This window comes from Amphiura filiformis, chromosome 4 (assembly GCF_039555335.1).
Source record: "Amphiura filiformis chromosome 4, Afil_fr2py, whole genome shotgun sequence".
NCBI lineage: Eukaryota > Metazoa > Echinodermata > Ophiuroidea > Amphilepidida > Amphiuridae > Amphiura > Amphiura filiformis.
Genome location: NC_092631.1, coordinates 3,607,603 through 3,633,291, shown reverse-complemented (window position 1 = coordinate 3,633,291; position 25,689 = coordinate 3,607,603). Strand labels below are relative to the sequence as shown.

Sequence of the window (25,689 nt, the reverse complement as noted above, 5' to 3'; positions counted from 1 at the left end):
TTGCACATACACAGCTAGATAGGTCAAATCACAGATTTCCAATTGTCTGTGGTCAAATTCACAGAGCGTGTTAATGGTTGAGTAATTTTCCATTCTAAATAACAAAATACAAAATTCACGTCCCTGGAGGCAACTACGTGACCTCAAAGTCATAAAATACAGGTAAACTTGATAGAATAGACCATTTTGCTCACTCCCGAAAGCCTTTGCGATTGAAACCTAGAATACGTCATCGCCGTGCACCGTACCAGTCAACATGCGCAGTGCTAGTGATGGTGTGCGGGCGGGTTTATTTTGCAATATTCCGAAATCACATGACCAGAAAAACTAGAGCAGCCGCATAGACCCTTCCTCGGGTTAATGATGATAAAACTGCTGACAAATTTAATGATTTCTTTACTTCTATTGGTAATAAACTGGCTGATAAATTTCCTAAAGATAATATCTCAAATGATGTTTGCCATAGTTTTACCACAATTTCAGATTCTCCTAACTCTCATGACTCTTCTGACTTTGAATTTGATTTGATTACTCCAGAATTTGTATTGGATGAATTATGTAATATGAACAATAATAAGTCATCTGGTCTTGACAATCTTAGTGTAAAACTTTTGAAACTAGCTGCTCCAATCATCTGTACCTCTCTTGCTTATATTTGTAATCTATCTCTTAAAACATCGATCTTGTTTCCCCTCTGATTGGAAGAAAGCTAAAGTGACACCTATTTTTAAAAATTATAATAAATATGATGTAAGTAATTACAGGCCCATCTCTGTACTTCCAATTATCTCTAAAATCCTTGAAAGGGCTGTACACAATCAACTGTATAATGTTTGACTAACAAACACATCTTGCATTCATGTCAATCTCGTTTCAGAAAAAAACATTCCACTTCCACTACTCTTCTTGAAGTTCTTGATGTATCCGATTTTATCCTAAAGAACATGAGTCATGGCAAAATCACTGGAGCCTTATTTCTTGATTTTAAAAAAGCATTTGACACTGTAAACCACAAAATTCTTCTTGCAAAACTTATAGCTTTTAAAAAAGCTATGGCATTACTCGTAATGCCCTGACTTGGTTTAAGTCCTATCTACATGGTAGAATTCAAGCTGTAAATGTGAATTCAATACTTTCAAACTTTAATGCCATTAACATTGGGGTTCCACAAGGATCAATCTTAGGACCTCTTTTGTTTATTATCTATGTAAATACTTTTTTTTATCTTTCCACAGAGCACACAAGGTGCCCTGTGTACTGAGAAATAAATAAAGAAATGATGGGAAAGTATGAAAGAGTGAGGAAGAAAGGATGTGTTGAAGAGAGATCAAAGAAAACAACGAACGAATGAAAGAAAGAAAGAAAGAAAGGCAAAGTGAGAAATGGAAAGAAAGAAAGTTAGGAAATGTCCCGGGGAAATGTGAGCAAAAGAGAGAGATAGAAGGACTGCAGAACGAAGGAAATCAAGAAAGAAAGAGATCATAAAGGAAAGAAAGATTTAATGACGGAAATAAATAAAGAAATGAGTCTGGAAATGAGTCTGGAAATAAATAAAGAAATGGTGGGAAAGAATAAAAGAAAGTGAAGACGAAAGGATGTGTCGAAAAGAGATCAAAGAAACCAACGAACCGTGCAAATGAAAGAAATACCGGAAGGGAAATTGAGAAATCAAAGAAAGAAAGAAGCAAAAAAAAGGGTATTTGGTACCAAAAATACAACTTCACCGCGTTATTGGGCTGCTAAAAGCGATACCAATTGCCATAATTACCATTTCCCCGCTCACTTAGTTCCCGTTTACCGACCGCTCCCATGTACTCACCTAGCGGGGGCCCGCGCGAAACGCGGGTACCCGCTAGTAATAATAATATCTAAGCCACGTTTTACATTATTTTCTCTGTAATTATTTTTATTTCATCATGTAGCGGCAAATTGTTTGTTTCTAGTAGGCCTACATCAGTCCCGATCATACATTTTAAAGCGATATTACAGACTCATCACATTCCGCACCTTGAAATTTCTGTTGTTTTTTTACCCTTTTTTATAGCTCGACATTTGGACGAATTACGATTTTTTAATGCGCGCAGAAGGAGCACGTGTTAGGAAAGTCTTGGGTATATTTCGATCTTTGTTATGTTTTTGTCGCTATCTACTGAAGATAGCATTTCACATCTCATCCCTATTATCTCCTTCTACTCTAGAAGCCATGTTTTACAATATTTTCTCTATATTTTTTTATTTCATCATGTAGTGTCGAATTTTTTCTTTCTAGTACATTAGTTCCGGTGAGACATTTTTAAAGCCATATTACAGACTCATCACGTTCCTACATGTTTCTCTGTTTTTTTACCTTTTTTTAATAGCTCGGCATTAGGTCGAATTACGATTTTTTTTCTTCAAAAAATGCGAACAGAGCGAGCGCGTGTTAGGAAAGTCTTACGGTATAATTATTTTGATTTTTGTTATGTTTTTGTCGCTATCTACTACTGAAGATAGCATTTCACATCTCATCCCGATCATCTCTTTCTAAACCATGTTTTACATTATTTTCTCTATATTTTTATTTCATCATGTAGCCACGATTTTTTTTTCTTTCTAGTACATCAGTCCCGATCAGACATTTTAAAGCGATATTACAGACTAGCTCAGACTCATTAAGTTCTGCACCCTGAGGCCTAGATGTTTCTTTTTTTCTTTTATTTTTCCCCTTTTTTAATAGCTCGGCATTAGGCCGAATTACGATTTTTTTAATGTGCGCAGAGTAGAGGAGCTCAGAGGGATCGGGTGCTATGAAAGTTTGGGTGCATTTTGATTTTTGTCATGTTTTTGTCGCTATCTACTGAAGATAGCACTTCACATCTTTATGATCATCTCTTTCTACTCTAGAAGCCATGTTTTCCTGATGGTGCAATAATGAACTGGGGATTTCCAAGTTCCAAACATAGATCTGACTTTGTTTACAATAATTTTGGGGGAATTCCAAAATGACTTTCCACACCATCATCTTGCACGTACAAGGGGGTTTCCCATCTCATGACATACTTTCAGCTTGTAAACAAAGTTAAATAATTAAATTAAATTAAATTACTCAGGGCACATCACACGATCAATTGAAAAATTTTGACCTTTCATATTGAAGATATGGATTTTTTTCCCAAAATGACCTAATTTTTTTTGTGTTTTGGGAAAAAGATCTTCAATACGAAAGGTCAAAATTTTCAATTGATCGTCGGTTTTTTCATCCCACCTATACATACACTTTAAGTAAAAATCATCATTTGCGAATTTCAAAAAAATCAAAATTATTTGATATCAGAAGGACATTCTTCGTATTCAGAATGCAATTCAACATGTCTGATGTGCTCTAATGTCCCACAATAAATACTGTCCAAACGTTCATACCCCACCCCTTAAATGGGGAAACTTCGACAGGCGATAAGAGAAAATATATTTACTTTAGCACTTATGGATCTGTTAAGTGAGGGGTGTTGTTGACATTAAAACATGTTAACATATTATAAATATTTGAATAGTAACTTGTTATGGGATTAGCTAATAATACTATTTTGATAGGTTTCAGGTGGTGGTCGCAGTGCATTCTCTAAATTCAGTAGATTTCCATCGTCAACCGTGTAATTGAATGGGATTATTTTGAAATTTTAAAACGCTTGAAATATCACAAACAAATAGGCCTATGTTAATAAATAATATAAATACAAGCTAAAACCGTTGGGGGTTCGATAATGAACCCCACAAAATTAACCGAGTATATTGGAAAATGCCATACGGCCGGGCGGTGTCACAAGTTGCCGGCTCTATCGTGCCACTCGCCGCCTGATACAAATGTTATTCGGGTCAAATTTATTGTCAGAACACGGAGATAAAATAGCATTGAAATAGAAATAGATGTATCAAGGACGTTTATGAACATTAATAAATAATAAATAGATGTATCGAGGATGTTACGTTTATGAGCATTAAGACATAGATGTATCAAATTGTTATACGTTTATGAACATTAATAAATAGATGTATAGAGGATGTTACGCTTATGAACATGATTTTCAACATTGTTAACAATATTGCTAGTATGTCAACAAATGAAAGTTCTGTAATTTGTTGAAATTCTTCAATACTAAATTATTTTGAATGTCATCAATTGTAAATCTCTAGTCACATTTTCGATGTATTAACAACTAGCTATGTAGCAAAGACGTTAACTTCATGTACAAAACATTAACGCTCTTATTTTGTAAACATTGTATACCCATGGCTATTTTAATCAACAACAAATGTTCTGTAATTGTTCATTATCCTTCATTTCTATTAGACTTTCAGTGTATTAGCAAGCAGATGTATATATGTATAACGTATGTTATTCGTTTGTAAACATTTTTTTCATAAACATAGGATACCCAAAGCTACTTATTATGCTAACAATGAACGTTCATTGACTGTTAGGCAAAGTAAACGTTACAGGATAATATGTATTCAAATTCTGCCTCAAGGTTCCTGCTTAAATTGTGTTCAAGAATCAACTAAGATTTATTTGGCCCCACCTTTTGCCAGTAAATAGGCTGTCATGAATTATCCAGTGTATTTTTATTATACGTGCCCGGTCTTATCACTTGGTACACAATAGCTCACCAATCTGAAAGCCTGTTTTAATCACAATGGTCAGAATTAAATTGTCAAAATGATTAGACAAATAGGCTACACTGTCCATACACTGAGTACAATCTCATTGCAAGATCATGGGCTAAATACCGTAGTCCTTGTCATTTGAGGTATATACGTAAAAACATACTCATTATGATCGATGCGAATTATAGAAACAGTTCAAACAATAAAATAACTACACCTTTATCTTGACACTTCCTCATTTGCTCGCCCTGTTCCTTTTTAAAGGAATTTTTATTCAGTGTTATGTTGTCGCTATAAACTCTTGTTTTTGCCAGGTGGTGTATGACGTGCAGTCCCTAAATTCAGTAAATTTTCATCGTCAACCGTGTAATTGAATGAGATTATTTTGAAATTTTAAAACGCTTGAAATATCACAAACAAATAGGCCTATGTTGATAAATAATATAAATACAAGCTAAAACCGTTGGGGTTCGATAATGAACCCCACAAAACTAACCGAGTATATGGAAAATGCCATACGGCCTGGCGGTTTCACGAGTTGCCGGCTCGATCATGTCATCCGCCGCCTGGTTTTTGCCAGGCGGCGAGTGGCATGATAGAGCCGGCAACTCAATCAAATCAAATTTATTCAACTTGTGAAACCGCCCGGCCGTATGGCATTTTCCATATACTCGGTTAGTTTTGTGGGGTTCATTATCGAACCCCCAACGGTTTTAGCTTGTATTTATATTACATGATGCAGTCATGTCTACAGTAGAATTCATCTCGACCTTTGCAGGACTTAAACCCCATTAAAAGCTATTAAACTAAGATAACACTCATTGAAACAGCTCAACTGATTAAATCGGATCTTCTCTGGTTGTGCACATGTGTCTGTTTTATATGTCCGGTATCGCTATGAGGTGCTATAATACAGCTTCAGTTGGGTAACCGATTATAAAGGAAACGCAAGGAAATGGTATGTGGACCTTTGTTCACGAAATGAGACAATGGTCTGCTTTTTGTTAACCAGCATTCTTGAAAATGAGCAACATAATAATTGTTGACTTAACACGGTTTGGAAATAATTTCTTCATATTTTTGGTGTTATCTGTCGTTTACATATCCTTCCTAAAACACAAAAGTGCGACTATTTCCAAACACATAAATTAGCTAAAAATTTAGGACATGTTACAAAACTATATTTTCTAGAATTTCATAGAATAGTTTAAATGTAGCTTGTACCGTTTTTTGTGGCATCCTTCAGAACCGAGCGGTCCGTTACCAATATAGCTCAATATTTTCGGTCAAATCTCCATTCAATTAACACGGGGAGTTGGCTAGCTATGAGCTAGCTATGCTTTGCCCTCACTCATATTCTACGAAAGTGCGACTATTTCTGAACATCTAACCTAGCTGTAATTTTAGGTCATGTTAGAGAAATATATTTGCTAGAAGTTTGGAGAATAGTTTAAATATTGGCCGGTTATTTTTCACACAGTGATGTTAACTAGGCAAATGCAATATACTTCTAACATACACTATTTGTAAAGGTCGCGCGTCAATGGTGAGAGCACTGTGTATTGTGTATAGGAAAACGGACAGTAACTGCAATATGTTTATTAACATAGGCCTATTTGTTTGTGATATAGTAGGGCACGGTGGCTCAGTGGTTACGGCCTTGGACTCATAATCTGAGAGCTTGCTTGACGTGCGTGGGTTCGAGTCCCCGTCCCGCCACCGTGTTGCGCCCTTGGGCAAGGCGCTTTGCCTCGCTTGCCTCACCCCACCCAGGTGCAATGGGAAGCTGTTAGGGGTAGTCACAGTCGTTGTACTGATGAACCCTGCGCCATTTGTATAGGCAGCAAACGTGGTTCCGACATATTCTAATAACGGCGGAATAAATCTAAAGCGCTTTGAGGCTGTTTACGGCATAAAGCGCTATATAAATATCTACATTTATTTATTTTATTTCAAGCCTAATGGAAAAGTAGTCTCTTTTGCTCAACTAAAAGGGCTCCCACAGTTAAGCGATGGGAGAAAAAGCTTTTTATTTTCTGGCTCACTCTTAATTGTCTTATGTATATATTAAACTTTACTTTCCCCGATTATCAAGGAAATCTGATGAAAGACCTCGTCGTACAGGAGCACTAAACACTGCAAGGTATTCCCAAAGTCTCAATCAATTTACGCCGAAAAACACTGACATGCACCTCGTGTCATTAAAGTAGCGTGCTATAGACGACCCTCACTTGATAATGGTCAGTCCGATTGACTTGGCTTAAACGGCATTTCCTAGCAATACTTTGCCAGATTCTACTCTCTAAAAAGGAATCTGATTGGTTACAAAATATCGTCATACCGTAGGAGAAACCCATACCCTCTTCCAATCCAACCAATTGAGCGTGACCCGAACAAGCAATGTCAAGCATTCCCGGATGTAAACAATAACACGCCGGCCACATACAGTAGAAATGTGGATGTGACGTGTACGTCTTTTCTTGAAAATTTGATTAAATTTCTACATTATTCAGCGTTACTTTGGAAATATTTGTATGGTATATCAATTCACATAACTGTTAATGTTGTGGACAAGTTTGTGAAGTTCGCTGAACAAAACTTGTTCATTTTTTGAGCGAGAAATCGTTGTTTATTTCTACACTTGACAGCAACTATGAGATGAACGGAACTACTCCATTATATGAATCGGGGGTACAGTGCGGGGTATGTGTGTGCATATTAAAACGTTGTGTGGGATAGGAATGGCTAAGAGCAGGCCCCTATTATATTATTATTGTATGTTGCTTTTAATCATTTTAAATGGTGTTAGACTTTTTTTTTTTTAAAGAAAAGTTTAGTGGCCCATTCCCAAACTACGAAAACACAAGACATTGCCTCATTTCAAATATTGAGTTTTAGTTTTGGTTTTGGTCACGTGGTTTCCTATTGTCCTGCCTAACCACTTGAATCACAAGATATCGAACTCATTGTTTCTACCTTTTGTTTAAAACTAAACATTTGTGACAGGTAGTTTCGGTTTTGGTTTCAGTTTCTTATAAGTGGTGTGACGAATAAAATTACACGATTTTCGAGTTACCTGATCTAAGTATACAAAAGAAATGTTTAAATTTCGCAGTGCAATATTCACGAGCAGAGAAGTCGAACAAAGCAGTCTACATTTGAAAGCATTGATTTAGTTTGAAAGCATTGACTTGAGACTACGAAATAGCCTAAGCTGATTTCACTGTGAAAATATATAGACCATCGAAATATTTCCACAGACATTACAATAGTCACTTGACAGATTATGACTTCAGTGATATAAACACTATTATACACAACTCTATTTATGTGCATGTCGCATGACGGAAGATCAATATCATAGAAAGCTGGTTTAAGGGGGTACTACACCCATGGCCAATTTCGTGGCTATTTTTGCATTTTTCTCAAAAATTATAGCACATTGGTGACAGGTAAGATATGTATATTATAGGGGCAATGACTACAACTACTGTACTGAAAATTCAGCAACTCAAAGCAAGTAGTTATTGATTTATTGATCAAATATTGGTTTTCCCTCATTTTTGACTGTAACTCCACAACCGTTGTCTGTGCTGAAATAAAATTTCCAGTGCAGTAGTTGTAGTCCTTGCCCCTATAATATACATATCTTACTTGTCCTCAATGAGCTATAATTTTTGAGAAAAATGCAAAAATAGGCACAAAATTGGGCAGGGGTGTAGTACCCCTTAAACTGACTTTTATTCAATTTATTTATTTGGGAAGAGAGAGAGAGAGAGAGAGAGAAAAGAGATTGACAGGGAAAGGGTGTGGGTGTGTGTGGGGGGGGGGGTAAGGGTAAGGGAGAAAGAGAAACAGAGGGGAGAGAGCATTGGAAGTGGGAAGGGAAGGAGGGGAGAGGGAGCTCAAGAGTGGAGTGGAATAATAGGGAAGAGTCGATATCGAGTGTGGGGAGGGGGAGGGAGGAGGAGATATATAGGTGGCGGAGGGAACATAGGTAAGAGGTACCGTATGGGTTGTGCTTTCCGGGGAATAATCTAATTCATAATCAAATCATCTACATCATCATGCATCGTTTATATTTCAAACAAATAAACAAAACACCCCCCCCCCCCCCTCAATATATGCACATGATTTCTACATTTCTATATATCCATCCTTTATGTCTCAACGATGTCTATGCATAACTTATCAAACGAATCTCGGAACTCGGGTGTAATTTTATGGTGTCATGGAAGTGTGCCACCTACGGCAGAGAGCATCAAAAGTCGCCCGCGTTGATAGATATCGATAATGAAAATGTTAGCCCAATAGGCTATTATATACGTATGGTTATAGGCCATTATACTTTTGATTATATATACCCTCTTGTGTCCTCCCAGCACAATAGTGTTATGATTGCATACCAGTTCATCTCCACATTTTAATCCCAGTTGATTTTTGGTTTCTGAACAATAGAGAAACCAAAACTATATATTTGAAATGAGGGATTCTTTTTACCATTTTACGAAGTAGTTATTTAATCTTAGCACCTTTGTAAGTTCAATTATTTCAAATACCGGGTAAGTTTTAACTTTTAAGTCAACATATTAATTTTTTCATGGACAAAAAAAGCATGGGACTACTCATTTCTTTTTTTAAATCATAAAATTATGTTTAGTTTTAAATGTACTGTTTTAGAATACTCACTGAACTTTTATGTATCTGTGTTTTTGTGGTTATGATATATGTTTTGTGCAGAAATTTTCAGAAAGAACGAGGATATTCTATATTTTGTGTTTATTGGTTCTGTGTAGGCCTATTTACCCAATGCTAGCCATGAGTATATTGATTTACCCATGAATGAAATGGTACAGCCCTGCTTAGTGTGCTCAGTGTAGTAATGTAGCCTATTGGTGACCTCGAACGCCTCTGTACACACAGCGTGCACACACTGGAGACGAGTATAATTTATTTAAAGAGACTTTCATAGGAAAACTTTTCCATATGTTTTAAAATTACAAAATAATTCCATTCAATTAGCTTCAATTACACGGTTGACGATGGAAATTTACTGAATTTAGAGAATGCACGTCATTCACCACCTGGTTTTTGCAGCGAGTGTGAAGACTAAGCACATAACAGCACTAGGCAGCCTTTCGTTGATGTGATTGATGTCAATTGTGCCTTCAATGATGCGTTACCGGTAGGGGGCCTACGTATTGATTTTTGGTACAGGCCTACGCCCAGTCAGATGTATTTCACACCTGCCAAACACAAGTCACCTGAATGTACACTCTCATGAATATTGATTGGCAACATTTTCAAATAATATGTCAGCGCTCAAATCGGACACAATAGAACAATAAACACCGTGCGTTGCTCTCTGCAGTCTACCGTCTGGCTTCCGTATGTCACTATGTTCGGTGCTCGTACACAAAGAGGGATAATTTCAAAATGACAGCTTACAGGACCAAAATAAACGGACGTTTGTTGTTATGGGAATAGCATTGAATTTCTCCGTTTTGTTTTAACTTTTTGTGACAAATCTGTAAGAAAATGGAAAAAGAGTATATAGAGAATCTAGCCGCATCTCTTGTTAGAGAATACTTGAGCAGAAAGGTAATTTTGTGGGCTACAAAGTTAGCAATACATGTTGGCCTGATCATACATTAGTCTTGCCAGCAAGACTTCAGTCTTTATCATAAACATAATGACATATACGGACCTGAAAGAGAGTATGGTTACAGTTACTGGAACTAGATCATACATGGGCGTTTGACCGTTTCGTGCTTGACAACAGAACGCTATCATGCCATGACTGACTATGCTCAAATTGATCATCATGTCATAGGGCTGTCATTTTCTTCTGAATGGGAGGTCGTGAATATACTGGGCGGGGACGGGGTCATAGAATTTTTATACCAAAAATAGGGGGGGGGGGGTCAGAATTTTTTACACTTTAAGAATACCTGAATGTGACAGTTCATGCAGTTCAGATTCGAAGGAAAACTGAATGTGTCAATATGGTTGGGACAGTCTTCAAGTCAGACGTCTATACTACCAATCCGTTATTTATGTTCTTTAAAATCCAATATCAACTTGTCAACATCAGCCTGCCTCCATGTTACCAGTGCATCACATCCTCCATCCGGCATAACCATCCCCTGTGTTATCGCCAGCCCAGTGCAACTATAGATGTCTACAACTATTCATTCTTTCCAAGGACAATTCATGTGTGGAACAATCTCCCCGAAACAGCTGAGTGTGCGCCCTCCATCTGTGCTTTCAAGCCCATAGCACTGAGTGCAATCAGTGCTATGTCGCCACCGCCAGCCTGAAGACACTTTAAACCAGCCAGCCCACTTTTTTACTCGCACCTTCTGATGTACAGCACCAAATTTATGTTTTTAGCACCGCACCGACTGTGAGGTCCAAACAACCCACTTCCAGTTTAGCTCAACGAGCTGTTATAGGAAGCCACCCACTGAAGACTGATGTTATTTAGCCTTAGCCTAATAGCCTCTGGACACACCCAGTAGCTAAGTCCACATGCTTTTCAGTAGTACTGCCCTCACCTAAACATGCCAATATATAAACAAGTGCACAGCTACATGTACCTATTCAGTGCAGTTGGAGCAGGGATGTGGGTTCACTCTCACATCCCTGGGTATTCTGTCTGTCTGTAGCGAGCCAGGAGTGAGCTAGCACTGTGTTCAAAAAGTGAGTTGGTAGTCGGAGTTGACAGTTAAAACCATGTAGGTGTTAACAAGTCTAAAAATGGCATGATTTCCATAGGCAAAAGAAGTAATACTGAGAACTCGTCTTATTAAACACTTAAGGCTTGGGCCAAGATGATCTGCGCATTGTTCTTGAGCGCCCTCAGAAATAAAGTACATGTAGTGATACATCGACAGTCTTAAAGAAAGTTGTCTCATCGCCTCTCGATTGTGTATTTCTCCAAATCAAGAAGGACCCGGACCCAGGGATTGTAGGCCCCATTCGCGTGTAATACATGTAATTATGTGTTTGTTTTAATGCAGAACATTCCTAATAACCGACAACCCTACAACACCAAAGCAAGAAGAGGTTACGAAATTATGGGCTGGTGACTGATAGTTCACCACGTAAACTTGTATGGCTCAAATTCGGACTGCTCGCCATTAAGTTTACTGTCATTGCGTATTTTGAAATTGTTGATCCCCGATTTCCGGTCGATTATTTTGGCTGTGTCACATCACGTGCATGATGCTGGTGGGAACCAGCCTAGCCTAACTTCAGTAAAAAAAACGCGACCGCCGATATCGATGTGATGTGGGACTTGCATAGGATTTAATACACAGAGATATTTCTTGCCAAAATTTGACCATTTCTAGGCAAGTTGGCCCTACTTTGTCTGCATTATGTGAAAAAGGACAGTCTTAAGTAAGTATACGTGCAATGCTTTTGATGTTTTGGGAGACTGTGAGGGATCCGAAACAGCAGGTGACGGAGCCTATTCTTGACTGTGTAATATTCCTTCAATACGCTGCCGTACGGTAATAGTCTTATATGATGGACAGATAGTATCAGTTTGTGAATGAGGACATCGTGTAAGTTCCTTCTACTAGGCTGGTGACTCAAAAATATTTTTCATGTGCTACATGTAGCTTGTTCGAAAAGTTCTAACTTTAGTATGAACAACCGATAGCATGTGCTACTAAAGTTAGAAGGCTCTAGCGCCTTCAAGCGCCATTCCTGGCGTCTCTGCAATACTTGGCAAATATTTGGTATTAAATTAAAGCTCTGTTTCATGGTTTCTGTAGATTTCAAAACTTTTGTCGGCATATATCGATGACCGTTGACTTTTTTCGCTATTTCACAGTGCAAAAATAAGGGCAAAAAATATGCTAAATTCACCACTCGCATTCCAAAATCGGAAATTGTCCTAATCCGCCACAGAGCATGGCTTTTGAGATAAAATGTCTGTTTTTTCTGCATGATATCATTAAAGACACTTGTCAAATTCATATGAGCTGATATTAAATGATTCAAAGAGAACATGTCGGTAGATATGGTCGCTACAATCTCATATTCACTATGGACTATTTTTAGCCGAATTTCATTCTTACATCAAATGCGTAGTGATTTAGTGTTGCGCCCTCTTAAAAGGACTCATAATATGATCGGAATTTGTACTTCAGCGCCTGTGTTTCCGGTTAAAAGTAAGCAAAACCTTCAGCTGAGATACGTAAATGTGATTGGACACGGCGAATCAGCCGTAAATTCGGCCACCGGTCAATTTTGTTTTATTTCGTGTTTAGAAAATATATATCGTAAGCTTTAAAATGGTATATCATTTGACTTCAAATGATATCCAGAAGCGGGTTTATGGTTTGTTGAACTTTTTTCCTTCAACAAAATTATACCTTTTTCGGTTCTACGTGTGACTCTTTTTCCACATTTCTGGTAATAAATATCAAACCGACATAATTGGAGGTCATTACAAATCATCCCCAAGTCAACGAGGTTCAGGAATGTCCTCTCATTGTTAATTGTTGGTTATACATACCTAGACAAAATGCAATGCTTTGTTATCTACCACTTGAACAGGATTTAGCCAAAGCAAACAAAGACAAGAACTATTCTATAGAAGTAGGTAGAAGCTTATTATCCTCTTTAGCAATAGGATTATTGATTGGTTTAAACGGTGGTTGATCAGACACTTGTCGCAACGAATTGAGATACCTATGAATACGACCGTCACATACATTTTACACTATTACTCAGAATGCAGTTTGCCGAGTTTACGGCTCATTCGACGTGTCCACTCACAAATGTTAGCCAAGCTAAATTGTAGCCAAATGTGACAATCTAACAAATTGTTTTTATGCGTTTGAAAACTGACGGCGCTATGATGACTGGGGCTGGTATGGTTCCCTAGTCTACCTAGATCCACACAGTAACTATTGTGTCGTCGTGTGGATAGTAAGGTAGATTTGTCGATCAAGTTTCTGCTCTATACTGTGCAAACACCACCGGTACTTGATGGTTATCATCACGCACAGGTCGCATGATACGATGGCTAGCCTACATCACAACATCGAAAGTGCTAGCCTACATCACAGCCTCACACTCACAGGGCTACGTGCGTGCATTCTTTTGACTTGCAATCAAAAATTGTATGCAGTCTTTAGTTATAACTTATGCGAAATTGTCATGCATTTCTATACAATTAAGATCAAAATTTTCATGTGCACATATTTTACATGTGCAATCAAACATTTTATGTGCTCTGCGCCTGGAAATTTCAATTGAATGAACACAGCTGCACAGTATGACGTCGATGACCATCCGCGTACACTGTACTATATGGTCATTTTCACAGTAAAGGTGTAACTTTTGATTTTTAGGGTCAAAATTTCAAACCACTTAAATATGTTTCTGTTTACTGAAATCATGCATAGAAGCAACTTAAATTCCAGTAAAATAATGTTTCAAGGCTTAAACCTTTTGATTTCTAATAAAAAATTTGACATTTCCATACCATTTTGGTTAAAATCTAAGAAAAAATGTATTTTACATAACCTCAGAAAATTATGACATGAAAGCTGGAATACATGTGAAATCCCATTCCAAAGTAAGTCAACAGATATAAGTTAAATTTTATACCATGTTTTGCTATGTTTGTAATTGCAGTTTTGAAAATTTTAACATCAAGTGTCATTTACAATGGAAATTTCCAAACCTTAAACATATTTTTTAAGTTTTAATTGGGTTCCTAAAATAATTTGAATGTCTAACTTCATGTACAAATACTACTTGATGAAAGGAACCTCCCAGCCAAGTTTCACAGAAATTGGAGTTATTTTTTAGAATTGGCAATTCAAGCGATTTGTGTTTCGGAGGCTTCAGTTAACAACACAGGTGATCATAAAAGTAAAATATTTGGCTAACTACTACAAGTTGACATAAAAAAATAGGTAAAAATATCACAATTACCAATTTTCATGCTTTGCTTCTAAGTATTGAATTTCAGTTGTGACAAAAATTTAATTATCACAGCAAGTCATTTTTTTTGTTTCGGAGGCTTCATGTTAACAATTGTTAAACATTGCAGAAGTAGTTTTTTTTGAAAATAACATTGTTGGGATCATCTAAGCTGTTATTTTCTTGTGTGTATTGAATCAATGATTCTATGCGGCAGATATTGTAGATTTATCACATGTTAATTTTTTCACCCATTTGTTAAGTATGGTGTTTTTTGCATGTGAAGCCTCTGAAACAGGCTTTTATGGGTATCAGTATATTTTTCAAACATTAACCATAATGTCAAATTTTTTTTTAATTTATGACATTCTGCACATATCAAGTAATAATTACAATGCAGATATCAGTATGAAACACACTAATTTAGATATGCATAGATGATAATTAATCTTATTGTTGTTTCGGAGGCTTCATTTGTTTCGGAGGCTTCAATTGTTAACGGAAAGTTTGTATTGGGTCCCATTTCCAAACGGTGATATATATCTCCACGATTTAAAAACATGTGACTTGAGGATCTACTTTGCTACATTTTGATAAATAGATTGGATGAGCTCTTTTATTTATATTTGCACAAGCTTGCTGAACAGTTTGTTTCGAGGCTTCAAAAAGTTAACGGAAAACGGCTCTTTGAAGTCAAGATTTTATAAAAATTTTAAAAGCTTGCAAATCGACTAATTTTTGTTACCCATTTCAAGTTAAGATAACAACTGTTATGAATCAAGAAGAAGTGAAGAAATAACCAAGAATTATGAACCAAAGCTACACCCACAAAGTTTGTTAACAATTGTTAACAGAAAATGAAGCCTCCGAAACGACAAATATCGAAGTCCGGTTCTCAAAAATACAGGGCTGTTCACAATTAAATCTAATGTGGCAGTGTTTACTGAACATATGACCGTACTTTCAGGATAAGAAAAATTATCCATGAACTAACTGAAGAAAACACAGGGTTTTACAAAAATGTTACTGTTTTTATAGTTTTTCAAAATGGCAATATTAAGTACATTTAAGCCTGCTAAAACTGAACGCAGTAACTCACAAAGATGATTATGTTACCCAAGGTAGCTGCTAACTAGATGACTTATGTGGCCAAAAATCATGGAATTCTGTAGCTTTATTAGAACACTACAGATCAAAATGTTAAAAATTCAAAGTTACACCCTTTACCGTGAAAATGACCATATATGAAATACTGGAATGAAATACTGGGATGAAAGCCCATGATGGGGAGTGAGGGTGAAGGTCTTCAACTTAGCATATCGTTACCCTGCTACGATAATTGCCTTAGTCATTTTTTGTAATTTTGAGAAAATGGTTCAAGCATGCATTTAAACATATTTATTCACCAATCTTTGGACATGTACTTGTATTTCTGACATTGATGCAGTGTGCATTTTAAAGAACATAACAGGCTATTCAAAAAGAGCAAGGGATCATCCCGGTACTGAGTGTTGACTGTACTTCAAAAATACACTCATTCTAGGTTCCAGAGTAAAAATAAGTACAGCTTGTCTTTACGCAGTGCTACAATTATGAGGCCTGCACTAATAAGGAAGAAGAAGAATGAGACAAATTAAATAATTAAGGTCATTATGTAACTGATGTATGCTTGAACCATATTTTGTACTTTGTTCTCAAATTTACAAAAAATGGCAGAGTGACAAACTGACGATATGATCAATGATCAGATTGCAAATTTGCAATTTCTCCAAGTGCAAACAGGGTCTTATAATCTTATTTATCTTGATTCTAATATGTTGATCTCATATTGATAAAAAACCTAATACTCTGCAGGGCTTGAAGAGCACACTGCTCACCATGGATGAAGAATGGCCAAGAACTGAAAATAGTATCAGCAATAGAGTACAACTGGCTAAAGAAATACATATACATGGGTTGACTAGACTCAACAAGGTAATGTACAATGATTAATCTATAAATTACACGGGTAGAAGAGGTAGTCAGTTAGCATAGGGGTTCTGTCCTAGCTTTGCACCACTGAGATGAGGTCCCAGGTTCGAGCCCTGTCCATATAGAGGTTGTGCATATGACGTATCATATCGCAAAAATGGCGGACTACTCAAATGCATTCAACAAAATCATGATTGCAATCTACAGCGACAGTTTGTCTCGCACACATAACTGTACTACGATCAAATAGGTTGATGACAACATTTGAGTGAATAGACTGCACTGCACCATAATTACGGTGAAGGACACCGGTTCAAATCCTTTGTTTGGAGCCAATCGAAAAAAGCATGCAGGGCTTCTATATACTTTGTATGCATTTGGTTTCCAATCCATACTTGCTCTCCCACATTTTCTGCAGGTTATCCAGTTTCCTCCTGCATCTAAAACTGGGCTTATTTTGATTTGTCTTGTGCATTGAATATGATAAATAAAGATATTGGAAAAATGACACATATTTAATTTTTTGAGCTTCCATTATGAGTGCCAATAAATTCAAGCACCCAACCCTGCAAGGGTAGATAGATGTGAAATTAAATTGTAAAAATGTAAGGTCATTTTGAGAGTACTTTTTATGGAAGTACAAATATAGTGAAATATGCCTATGGTTAAACAATGTTTTGTTTTTGTTTTTCCATTTTGAGAGTCTATTAGGTGTGACCCGATCAACAGCCTTATGCCCAACAGCCTTATGCCTTATGCCCAACTGAAAGTTTGGTATCAGAACAAAGCTTACATTTTTCAGTCAAATTCAACACCCGAGATATCGTTATGAATTCGGCAGACGGCCGAATCCGGATTCGGCTTTTGGTAAATTCATTTTACGCATGCATTACATTTAAATTTGAGAACAAGGGATCAATGCTGTACATAATAGAGGGCAGCATATCAATTTTTTAACGGAGATCAGATGATAACAGCATAATAAGTAATCAAAAGAGGGCGACATGCAGGGTTAGCTAACGGTGCATCGCAGTGCGGTCAACGACGGTAACCGTTAATAAATCGACATGCTGCCCTCTATAGGTCAAACATAGATCACTTGTTCTCTAATTCAAAAATAATGCATGCGTAAAATAATTTACCAAAAGCCGAATCTGAATTCGGCTGTCTGCCGAATTCATAACGATATATTTCATTTAGATGGTGAACAAAAACATGGTGAATTGTGGTAATAACACCAGAAGTGTATCCATTGGGGATACTGCTCAAAATTTGGAAACATATTTTGTTTAATGGTAGGCCTCATTGTAAGATAGAAAATAGAACATGAAAAGATTATACCATGCCTCTTTAATGATTATTATCCAAAAGAAACTAGTATCTCCCATATTTTTTGTTACAGAAACAAGCCGAACCACTTCGTGCCATGATTGAAGTCATGACTAAGTTCTTTATAGAAGAATTCAGTGATGATACAGTACCATTGACAGCCCCAGCCAAATCAAAAACAAAGCCATCAGTGGAGGAAAGAAATAAAACAAACAGCAGCAGTGACAAAAGCAGTAAGAAGAAATCAAGCCATTCCAAGAGTAGTAGGAAATCAACTGCTGTAGAAGAGAACCAATTTGGTAATCAAAGACAAAAAACATACAGACATTTTACCAACAGGAAAAGTCCCTGTACTTTGTATGTTGAGAATCACAGCAGCTAAAGGGAGTATCCCATTATGCTTTGCGGTACCATAATAGAACTGAATGTGTCATAGAAAATGTACACATAATCCCTCACTTCAACTTTCCATTACTTGCTTAAATCAGGGGGGCTTAAGACTTTTGTTTGGAAAAGTATGACCCCTGAAGTATTGTGAAACTATCCATAGCTCTCAATATCTAAGCGGCTCTTGTTTATATTTTGTATACATTTGCTACGGAGCATGCAGATATACTGCAATGCATGATGGGATACTCCTTTCAGCTGCTGTGGTTGAGAATACACATATTCATGAGGGCCAATCGTTCCAACGCCTGTGTCTAACAAATCGTGCACACACCGTTTGTGGCTACCATGGAGCTGTATTATACTATCAGCTCTATGCTGCCTATGTACGTTTACGCGAAAAGATGTCAAGACTGTGCTTTGAAAAAAATATGCAGTAACAGGCACAGAATGGGCGTCACAGTAGCGTTTTCTTGTGTGTGCTTCATGGAATGTTTGGCCCTCATTAGCAGATGATGCTGGATGCTGGACTTTGCCTGTTGGTGATTGGTCTGTATATTTTTCATCTATGTTCATAATACACAAATATACACAATATAGCTCTTTATCTCTCACTTGCTGTCCCAGTCTTGGTTTCTCTCTTCTGTGTCTCTCTATGTCTGGGGCTCTCTCCCCCTCTTGCATTGTTTCTCCCTGCCTGTCTTTGAGCTTTCCCCCTTTCTCTCTTTATCCCTCATCTAAAATTGGGTGTAAGCAGGGCTGTCAACTTTTCGCAGGTTGCATACTGTGAGATATTGTCAAGGGGTGTACCGGGACAGAAATAATTATTGTTTGCCAACTAAAATTTTCAATCATTTTTTTCGCCATGGTGCACAAGAATTTAAGAAGTAGGGGTAAAATTTTAGTGGATGCATGAGATTTTATGTGCGAATGTGAGAGAGATTGGAGCCCTATGTGAGATTGTACTACCTTGCCGTGAGAGTGTCAGAAAGTGCCCCTAAGTGTGAGTCTCACGCTGAATGCTTGACAATTGACAACCCTGGTGTTGGTGTACCTCCAGCAGGTAAGAAAGTTGCCGGAGTGAGTCCAGAAAAAAACTTGTTTGATTGTCAATAGATCCATTCGGATTTGTTATATTTGTTTAAAGGTCATAGCCAAAACATGTTTGCCTAATTAGCCAAGTAGGTATGATTTGGGATATTTCTTTTCTGTATACCACTTCATTCATGTTTTAAAACAGTTTTAAAAAGAAGTGTGAAGAAACTTTAAAAAACTTTCCAGGATGTCAAAAATTTTGGGAAAAAAACACCTTTTTCTGAATTTCCTAAATTGGGGTTTGGTATTCTTTAAACAATAAAACCAAATTTTTTTCCAGATTAGAGTCAGTCAGATGAGGACAATCAAACAACTTTTTTTATTTATATTATTGAATGCAAATTGTAGAAATGATAAGCCATTCAAGTGAACCTATTCATGTAGTTGCTGAATAGTGACCCATTCTCATAATAAGTCTACAAATTAGACCCATAGTATTTAAATGGAGTGTAAAACTGCTTAAAAGCCTTGCAGACCTATCTGGGTCACACTCCAGTTCACACTAGCATTCACTCAACCTTACAGACCTATCTGGGTCACACTCCAGTTCACACCAGCATTCACTCAACCTTACAGACATATCTGGGTCACACTCCAGTTCACACTAGCATTCACTTAACCTTACAGACCTATGTGGGTCACACTCCAGTTCACACTAGCATTCACTCAACCTTACAGACCTATCTGGGTCACACTCCAGTTCATACTAGCATTCACTCAACCTTACTTTTACAGACATATCTGGGTCACACTCCAGTTCACACTAGCATTCACTCAACCTTACAGACCTATCTGGGTCACACTCCAGTTCACACCAGCATTCACTCAACCTTACAGACATATCTGGGTCACACTCCAGTTCATACTAGCATTCACTCAACCTTACAGACCTATCTGGGTCACACTCCAGTTCACACTAGCATTCACTCAACCTTACAGACCTATCTGGGTCACACTCCAGTTCACACTAGCATTCACTCAACCTTACAGACCTATCTGGGTCACACTCCAGTTCACACTAGCATTCACTCAACCTTACAGACATATTTGGGTCACACTCCAGTTCACACTAGCATTCACTCAACCTTACAGACCTATCTGGGTCACACTCCAGTTCACACTAGCATTCACTCAACCTTACAGACCTATCTGGGTCACACTCCAGTTCACACTAGCATTCACTCAACCTTACAGACCTATCTGGGTCACACTCCAGTTCACACTAGCATTCACTCAACCTTACAGACCTATCTGGGTCACACTCCAGTTCACACTAGCATTCACTCAACCTTACAGACCTATCTGGGTCACACTCCAGTTCACACTAGCATTCACTCAACCTTACAGACCTATCTGGGTCACACTCCAGTTCACACTAGCATTCACTCAACCTTACAGACCTATCTGGGTCACACTCCAGTTCACACTAGCATTCACTCAACCTTACAGACATATCTGGGTCACACTCCAGTTCACACTAGCATTCACTCAACCTTACAGACATATTTGGGTCACACTCCAGTTCACACCAGCATTCACTCAACCTTACAGACATATCTGGGTCACACTCCAGTTCACACTAGCATTCACTCAACCTTACAGACATATCTGGGTCACACTCCAGTTCACACCAGCATTCACTCAACCTTACAGACATATTTGGGTCACACTCCAGTTCACACTAGCATTCACTCAACCTTACAGACCTATCTGGGTCACACTCCAGTTCACACTAGCATTCACTCAACCTTACAGACCTATCTGGGTCACACTCCAGTTCACACTAGCATTCACTAAACCTTACTTTACAGACCTATCTGGGTCACACTCCAGTTCACACCAGCATTCACTCAACCTTACAGACCTATCTGGGTCACACTCCAGTTCACACCAGCATTCACTCAACCTTACAGACATATTTGGGTCACACTCCAGTTCACACTAGCATTCACTCAACCTTACAGACCTATCTGGGTCACACTCCAGTTCACACTAGCATTCACTCAACCTTACAGACCTATCTGGGTCACACTCCAGTTCACACCAGCATTCACTCAACCTTACAGACATATTTGGGTCACACTCCAGTTCACTCTAGCATTCACTCAACCTTACAGACCTATCTGGGTCACACTCCAGTTCACACCAGCATTCACTCAACCTTACAGACCTATCTGGGTCACACTCCAGTTCACACTAGCATTCACTCAACCTTACAGACATATCTGGGTCACACTCCAGTTCACACTAGCATTCACTCAACCTTACAGACCTATCTGGGTCACACTCCAGTTCACACTAGCATTCACTCAACCTTACAGACATATCTGGGTCACACTCCAGTTCACACTAGCATTCACTCAACCTTACAGACCTATCTGGGTCACACTCCAGTTCACACCAGCATTCACTCAACCTTACGGACCTATCTGGGTCACACTCCAGTTCACACTAGCATTCACTCAACCTTACAGACCTATCTGGGTCACACTCCAGTTCACACTAGCATTCACTCAACCTTACAGACCTATCTGGGTCACACTCCAGTTCACACCAGCATTCACTCAACCTTACAGACCTATCTGGGTCACACTCCAGTTCACACTAGCATTCACTCAACCTTACAGACCTATCTGGGTCACACTCCAGTTCACACTAGCATTCACTCAACCTTACTTTACAGACATATCTGGGTCACACTCCAGTTCACACCAGCATTCACTCAACCTTACAGACATATCTGGGTCACACTCCAGTTCACACTATCATTCACTCAACCTTACAGACATATCTGGGTCACACTCCAGTTCACACTAGCATTCACTCAACCTTACAGACCTATCTGGGTCACACTCCAGTTCACACTAGGATTCACTCAACCTTACAGACCTATCTGGGTCACACTCCAGTTCACACCAGCATTCACTCAACCTTACAGACCTATCTGGGTCACACTCCAGTTCACACCAGCATTCACTCAACCTTACAGACCTATCTGGGTCACACTCCAGTTCACACTAGCATTCACTCAACCTTACAGACATATCTGGGTCACACTCCAGTTCACACTAGCATTCACTCAACCTTACAGACATATTTGGGTCACACTCCAGTTCACACCAGCATTCACTCAACCTTACAGACCTATCTGGGTCACACTCCAGTTCACACTAGCATTCACTCAACCTTACAGACCTATCTGGGTCACACTCCAGTTCACACTAGCATTCACTCAACCTTACAGACATATCTGGGTCACACTCCAGTTCACACCAGCATTCACTCAACCTTACAGACATATTTGGGTCACACTCCAGTTCACACTAGCATTCACTCAACCTTACAGACCTATCTGGGTCACACTCCAGTTCACACTAGCATTCACTCAACCTTACAGACCTATCTGGGTCACACTCCAGTTCACACTAGCATTCACTAAACCTTACTTTACAGACCTATCTGGGTCACACTCCAGTTCACACCAGCATTCACTCAACCTTACAGACCTATCTGGGTCACACTCCAGTTCACACCAGCATTCACTCAACCTTACAGACATATTTGGGTCACACTCCAGTTCACACTAGCATTCACTCAACCTTACAGACCTGTCTGGGTCACACTCCAGTTCACACTAGCATTCACTCAACCTTACAGACCTATCTGGGTCACACTCCAGTTCACACCAGCATTCACTCAACCTTACAGACATATTTGGGTCACACTCCAGTTCACTCTAGCATTCACTCAACCTTACAGACCTATCTGGGTCACACTCCAGTTCACACCAGCATTCACTCAACCTTACAGACCTATCTGGGTCACACTCCAGTTCACACTAGCATTCACTCAACCTTACAGACATATCTGGGTCACACTCCAGTTCACACTAGCATTCACTCAACCTTACAGACCTATCTGGGTCACACTCCAGTTCACACTAGCATTCACTCAACCTTACAGACATATCTGGGTCACACTCCAGTTCACACTAGCATTCACTCAACCTTACAGACCTATCTGGGTCACACTCCAGTTCACACCAGCATTCACTCAACCTTACGGACCTATCTGGGTCACACTCCAGTTCACACTAGCATTCACTCAACCTTACAGACCTATCTGGGTCACACTCCAGTTCACACTAGCATTCACTCAACCTTACAGACCTATCTGGGTCACACTCCAGTTCACACCAGCATTCACTCAACCTTACAGACCTATCTGGGTCACACTCCAGTTCACACTAGCATTCACTCAACCTTACAGACCTATCTGGGTCACACTCCAGTTCACACTAGCATTCACTCAACCTTACTTTACAGACATATCTGGGTCACACTCCAGTTCACACCAGCATTCACTCAACCTTACAGACATATTTGGGTCACACTCCAGTTCACACTATCATTCACTCAACCTTACAGACATATCTGGGTCACACTCCAGTTCACACTAGCATTCACTCAACCTTACAGACCTATCTGGGTCACACTCCAGTTCACACTAGGATTCACTCAACCTTACAGACCTATCTGGGTCACACTCCAGTTCACACCAGCATTCACTCAACTTTACAGACCTATCTGGGTCACACTCCAGTTCACACCAGCATTCACTCAACCTTACAGACCTATCTGGGTCACACTCCAGTTCACACTAGCATTCACTCAACCTTACAGACCTATCTGGGTCACACTCCAGTTCATACTAGCATTCACTCAACCTTACTTTACAGACATATCTGGGTCACACTCCAGTTCACACCAGCATTCACTCAACCTTACAGACATATTTGGGTCACACTCCAGTTCACACTAGCATTCACTCAACCTTACAGACCTATCTGGGTCACACTCCAGTTCACACTAGCATTCACTCAACCTTACAGACATATCTGGGTCACACTCCAGTTCACACTAGCATTCACTCAACCTTACAGACCTATCTGGGTCACACTCCAGTTCACACTAGCATTCACTCAACCTTACAGACATATCTGGGTCACACTCCAGTTCACACTAGCATTCACTCAACCTTACAGACCTATCTGGGTCACACTCCAGTTCACACCAGCATTCACTCAACCTTACAGACCTATCTGGGTCACACTCCAGTTCACACCAGCATTCACTCAACCTTACAGACCTATCTGGGTCACACTCTAGTTCACACCAGCATTCACTCAACCTTACAGACCTATCTGGGTCACACTCCAGTTCACACTAGCATTCACTCAACCTTACAGACCTATCTGGGTCACACTCCAGTTCACACTAGCATTCACTCAACCTTACTTTACAGACATATCTGGGTCACACTCCAGTTCACACCAGCATTCACTCAACCTTACAGACATATTTGGGTCACACTCCAGTTCACACTAGCATTCACTCAACCTTACAGACCTATCTGGGTCACACTCCAGTTCACACTAGCATTCACTCAACCTTACAGACCTATCTGGGTCACACTCCAGTTCACACTAGCATTCACTCAACCTTACAGACCTATCTGGGTCACACTCCAGTTCACACCAGCATTCACTCAACCTTACAGACCTATCTGGGTCACACTCCAGTTCACACTAGCATTCACTCAACCTTACAGACCTATCTGGGTCACACTCCAGTTCATACTAGCATTCACTCAACCTTACTTTACAGACATATCTGGGTCACACTCCAGTTCACACCAGCATTCACTCAACCTTACAGACATATCTGGGTCACACTCCAGTTCACACCAGCATTCACTCAACCTTACAGACATATCTGGGTCACACTCCAGTTCACACTAGCATTCACTCAACCTTACAGACCTATCTGGGTCACACTCCAGTTCATACTAGCATTCACTCAACCTTACAGACCTATCTGGGTCACACTCCAGTTCACACTAGCATTCACTCAACCTTACAGACATATCTGGGTCACACTCCAGTTCACACTAGCATTCACTCAACCTTACAGACCTATCTGGGTCACACTCCAGTTCACACTAGCATTCACTCAACCTTACAGACCTATCTGGGTCACAATCCAGTTCACACTAGCATTCACTCAACCTTACAGACCTATCTGGGTCACACTCCAGTTCATACTAGCATTCACTCAACCTTACAGACCTATCTGGGTCACACTCCAGTTAACACTAGCATTCACTCAACCTTACAGACCTATCTGGGTCACACTCCAGTTCACACTAGCATTCACTCAACCTTACAGACCTATCTGGGTCACACTTCAGTTCACACTAGCATTCACTCAACCTTACAGACCTATCTGGGTCACACTCCAGTTCACACCAGCATTCACT

At 39.1% G+C, this 25,689-nt stretch overlaps 1 protein-coding gene across 1 annotated transcript in view; it reads left to right on the top strand.

Annotated features, from left to right (window-relative positions):
• The first annotated feature begins 10,118 nt into the window (after positions 1 to 10,118).
• The window catches only part of LOC140150475 (probable ubiquitin carboxyl-terminal hydrolase MINDY-4), a 41,536-nt gene continuing 25,965 nt past the window's right edge, over positions 10,119 to 25,689 (top strand). The window contains exons 1-3 of the mRNA XM_072172495.1: positions 10,119 to 10,242; positions 16,444 to 16,563; positions 17,963 to 18,188. Coding sequence (XP_072028596.1) covers positions 10,180 to 10,242; positions 16,444 to 16,563; positions 17,963 to 18,188 — 409 coding nt within the window. The 5' untranslated portion in view covers positions 10,119 to 10,179. The remainder of the gene's footprint in view (positions 10,243 to 16,443; positions 16,564 to 17,962; positions 18,189 to 25,689) is intronic.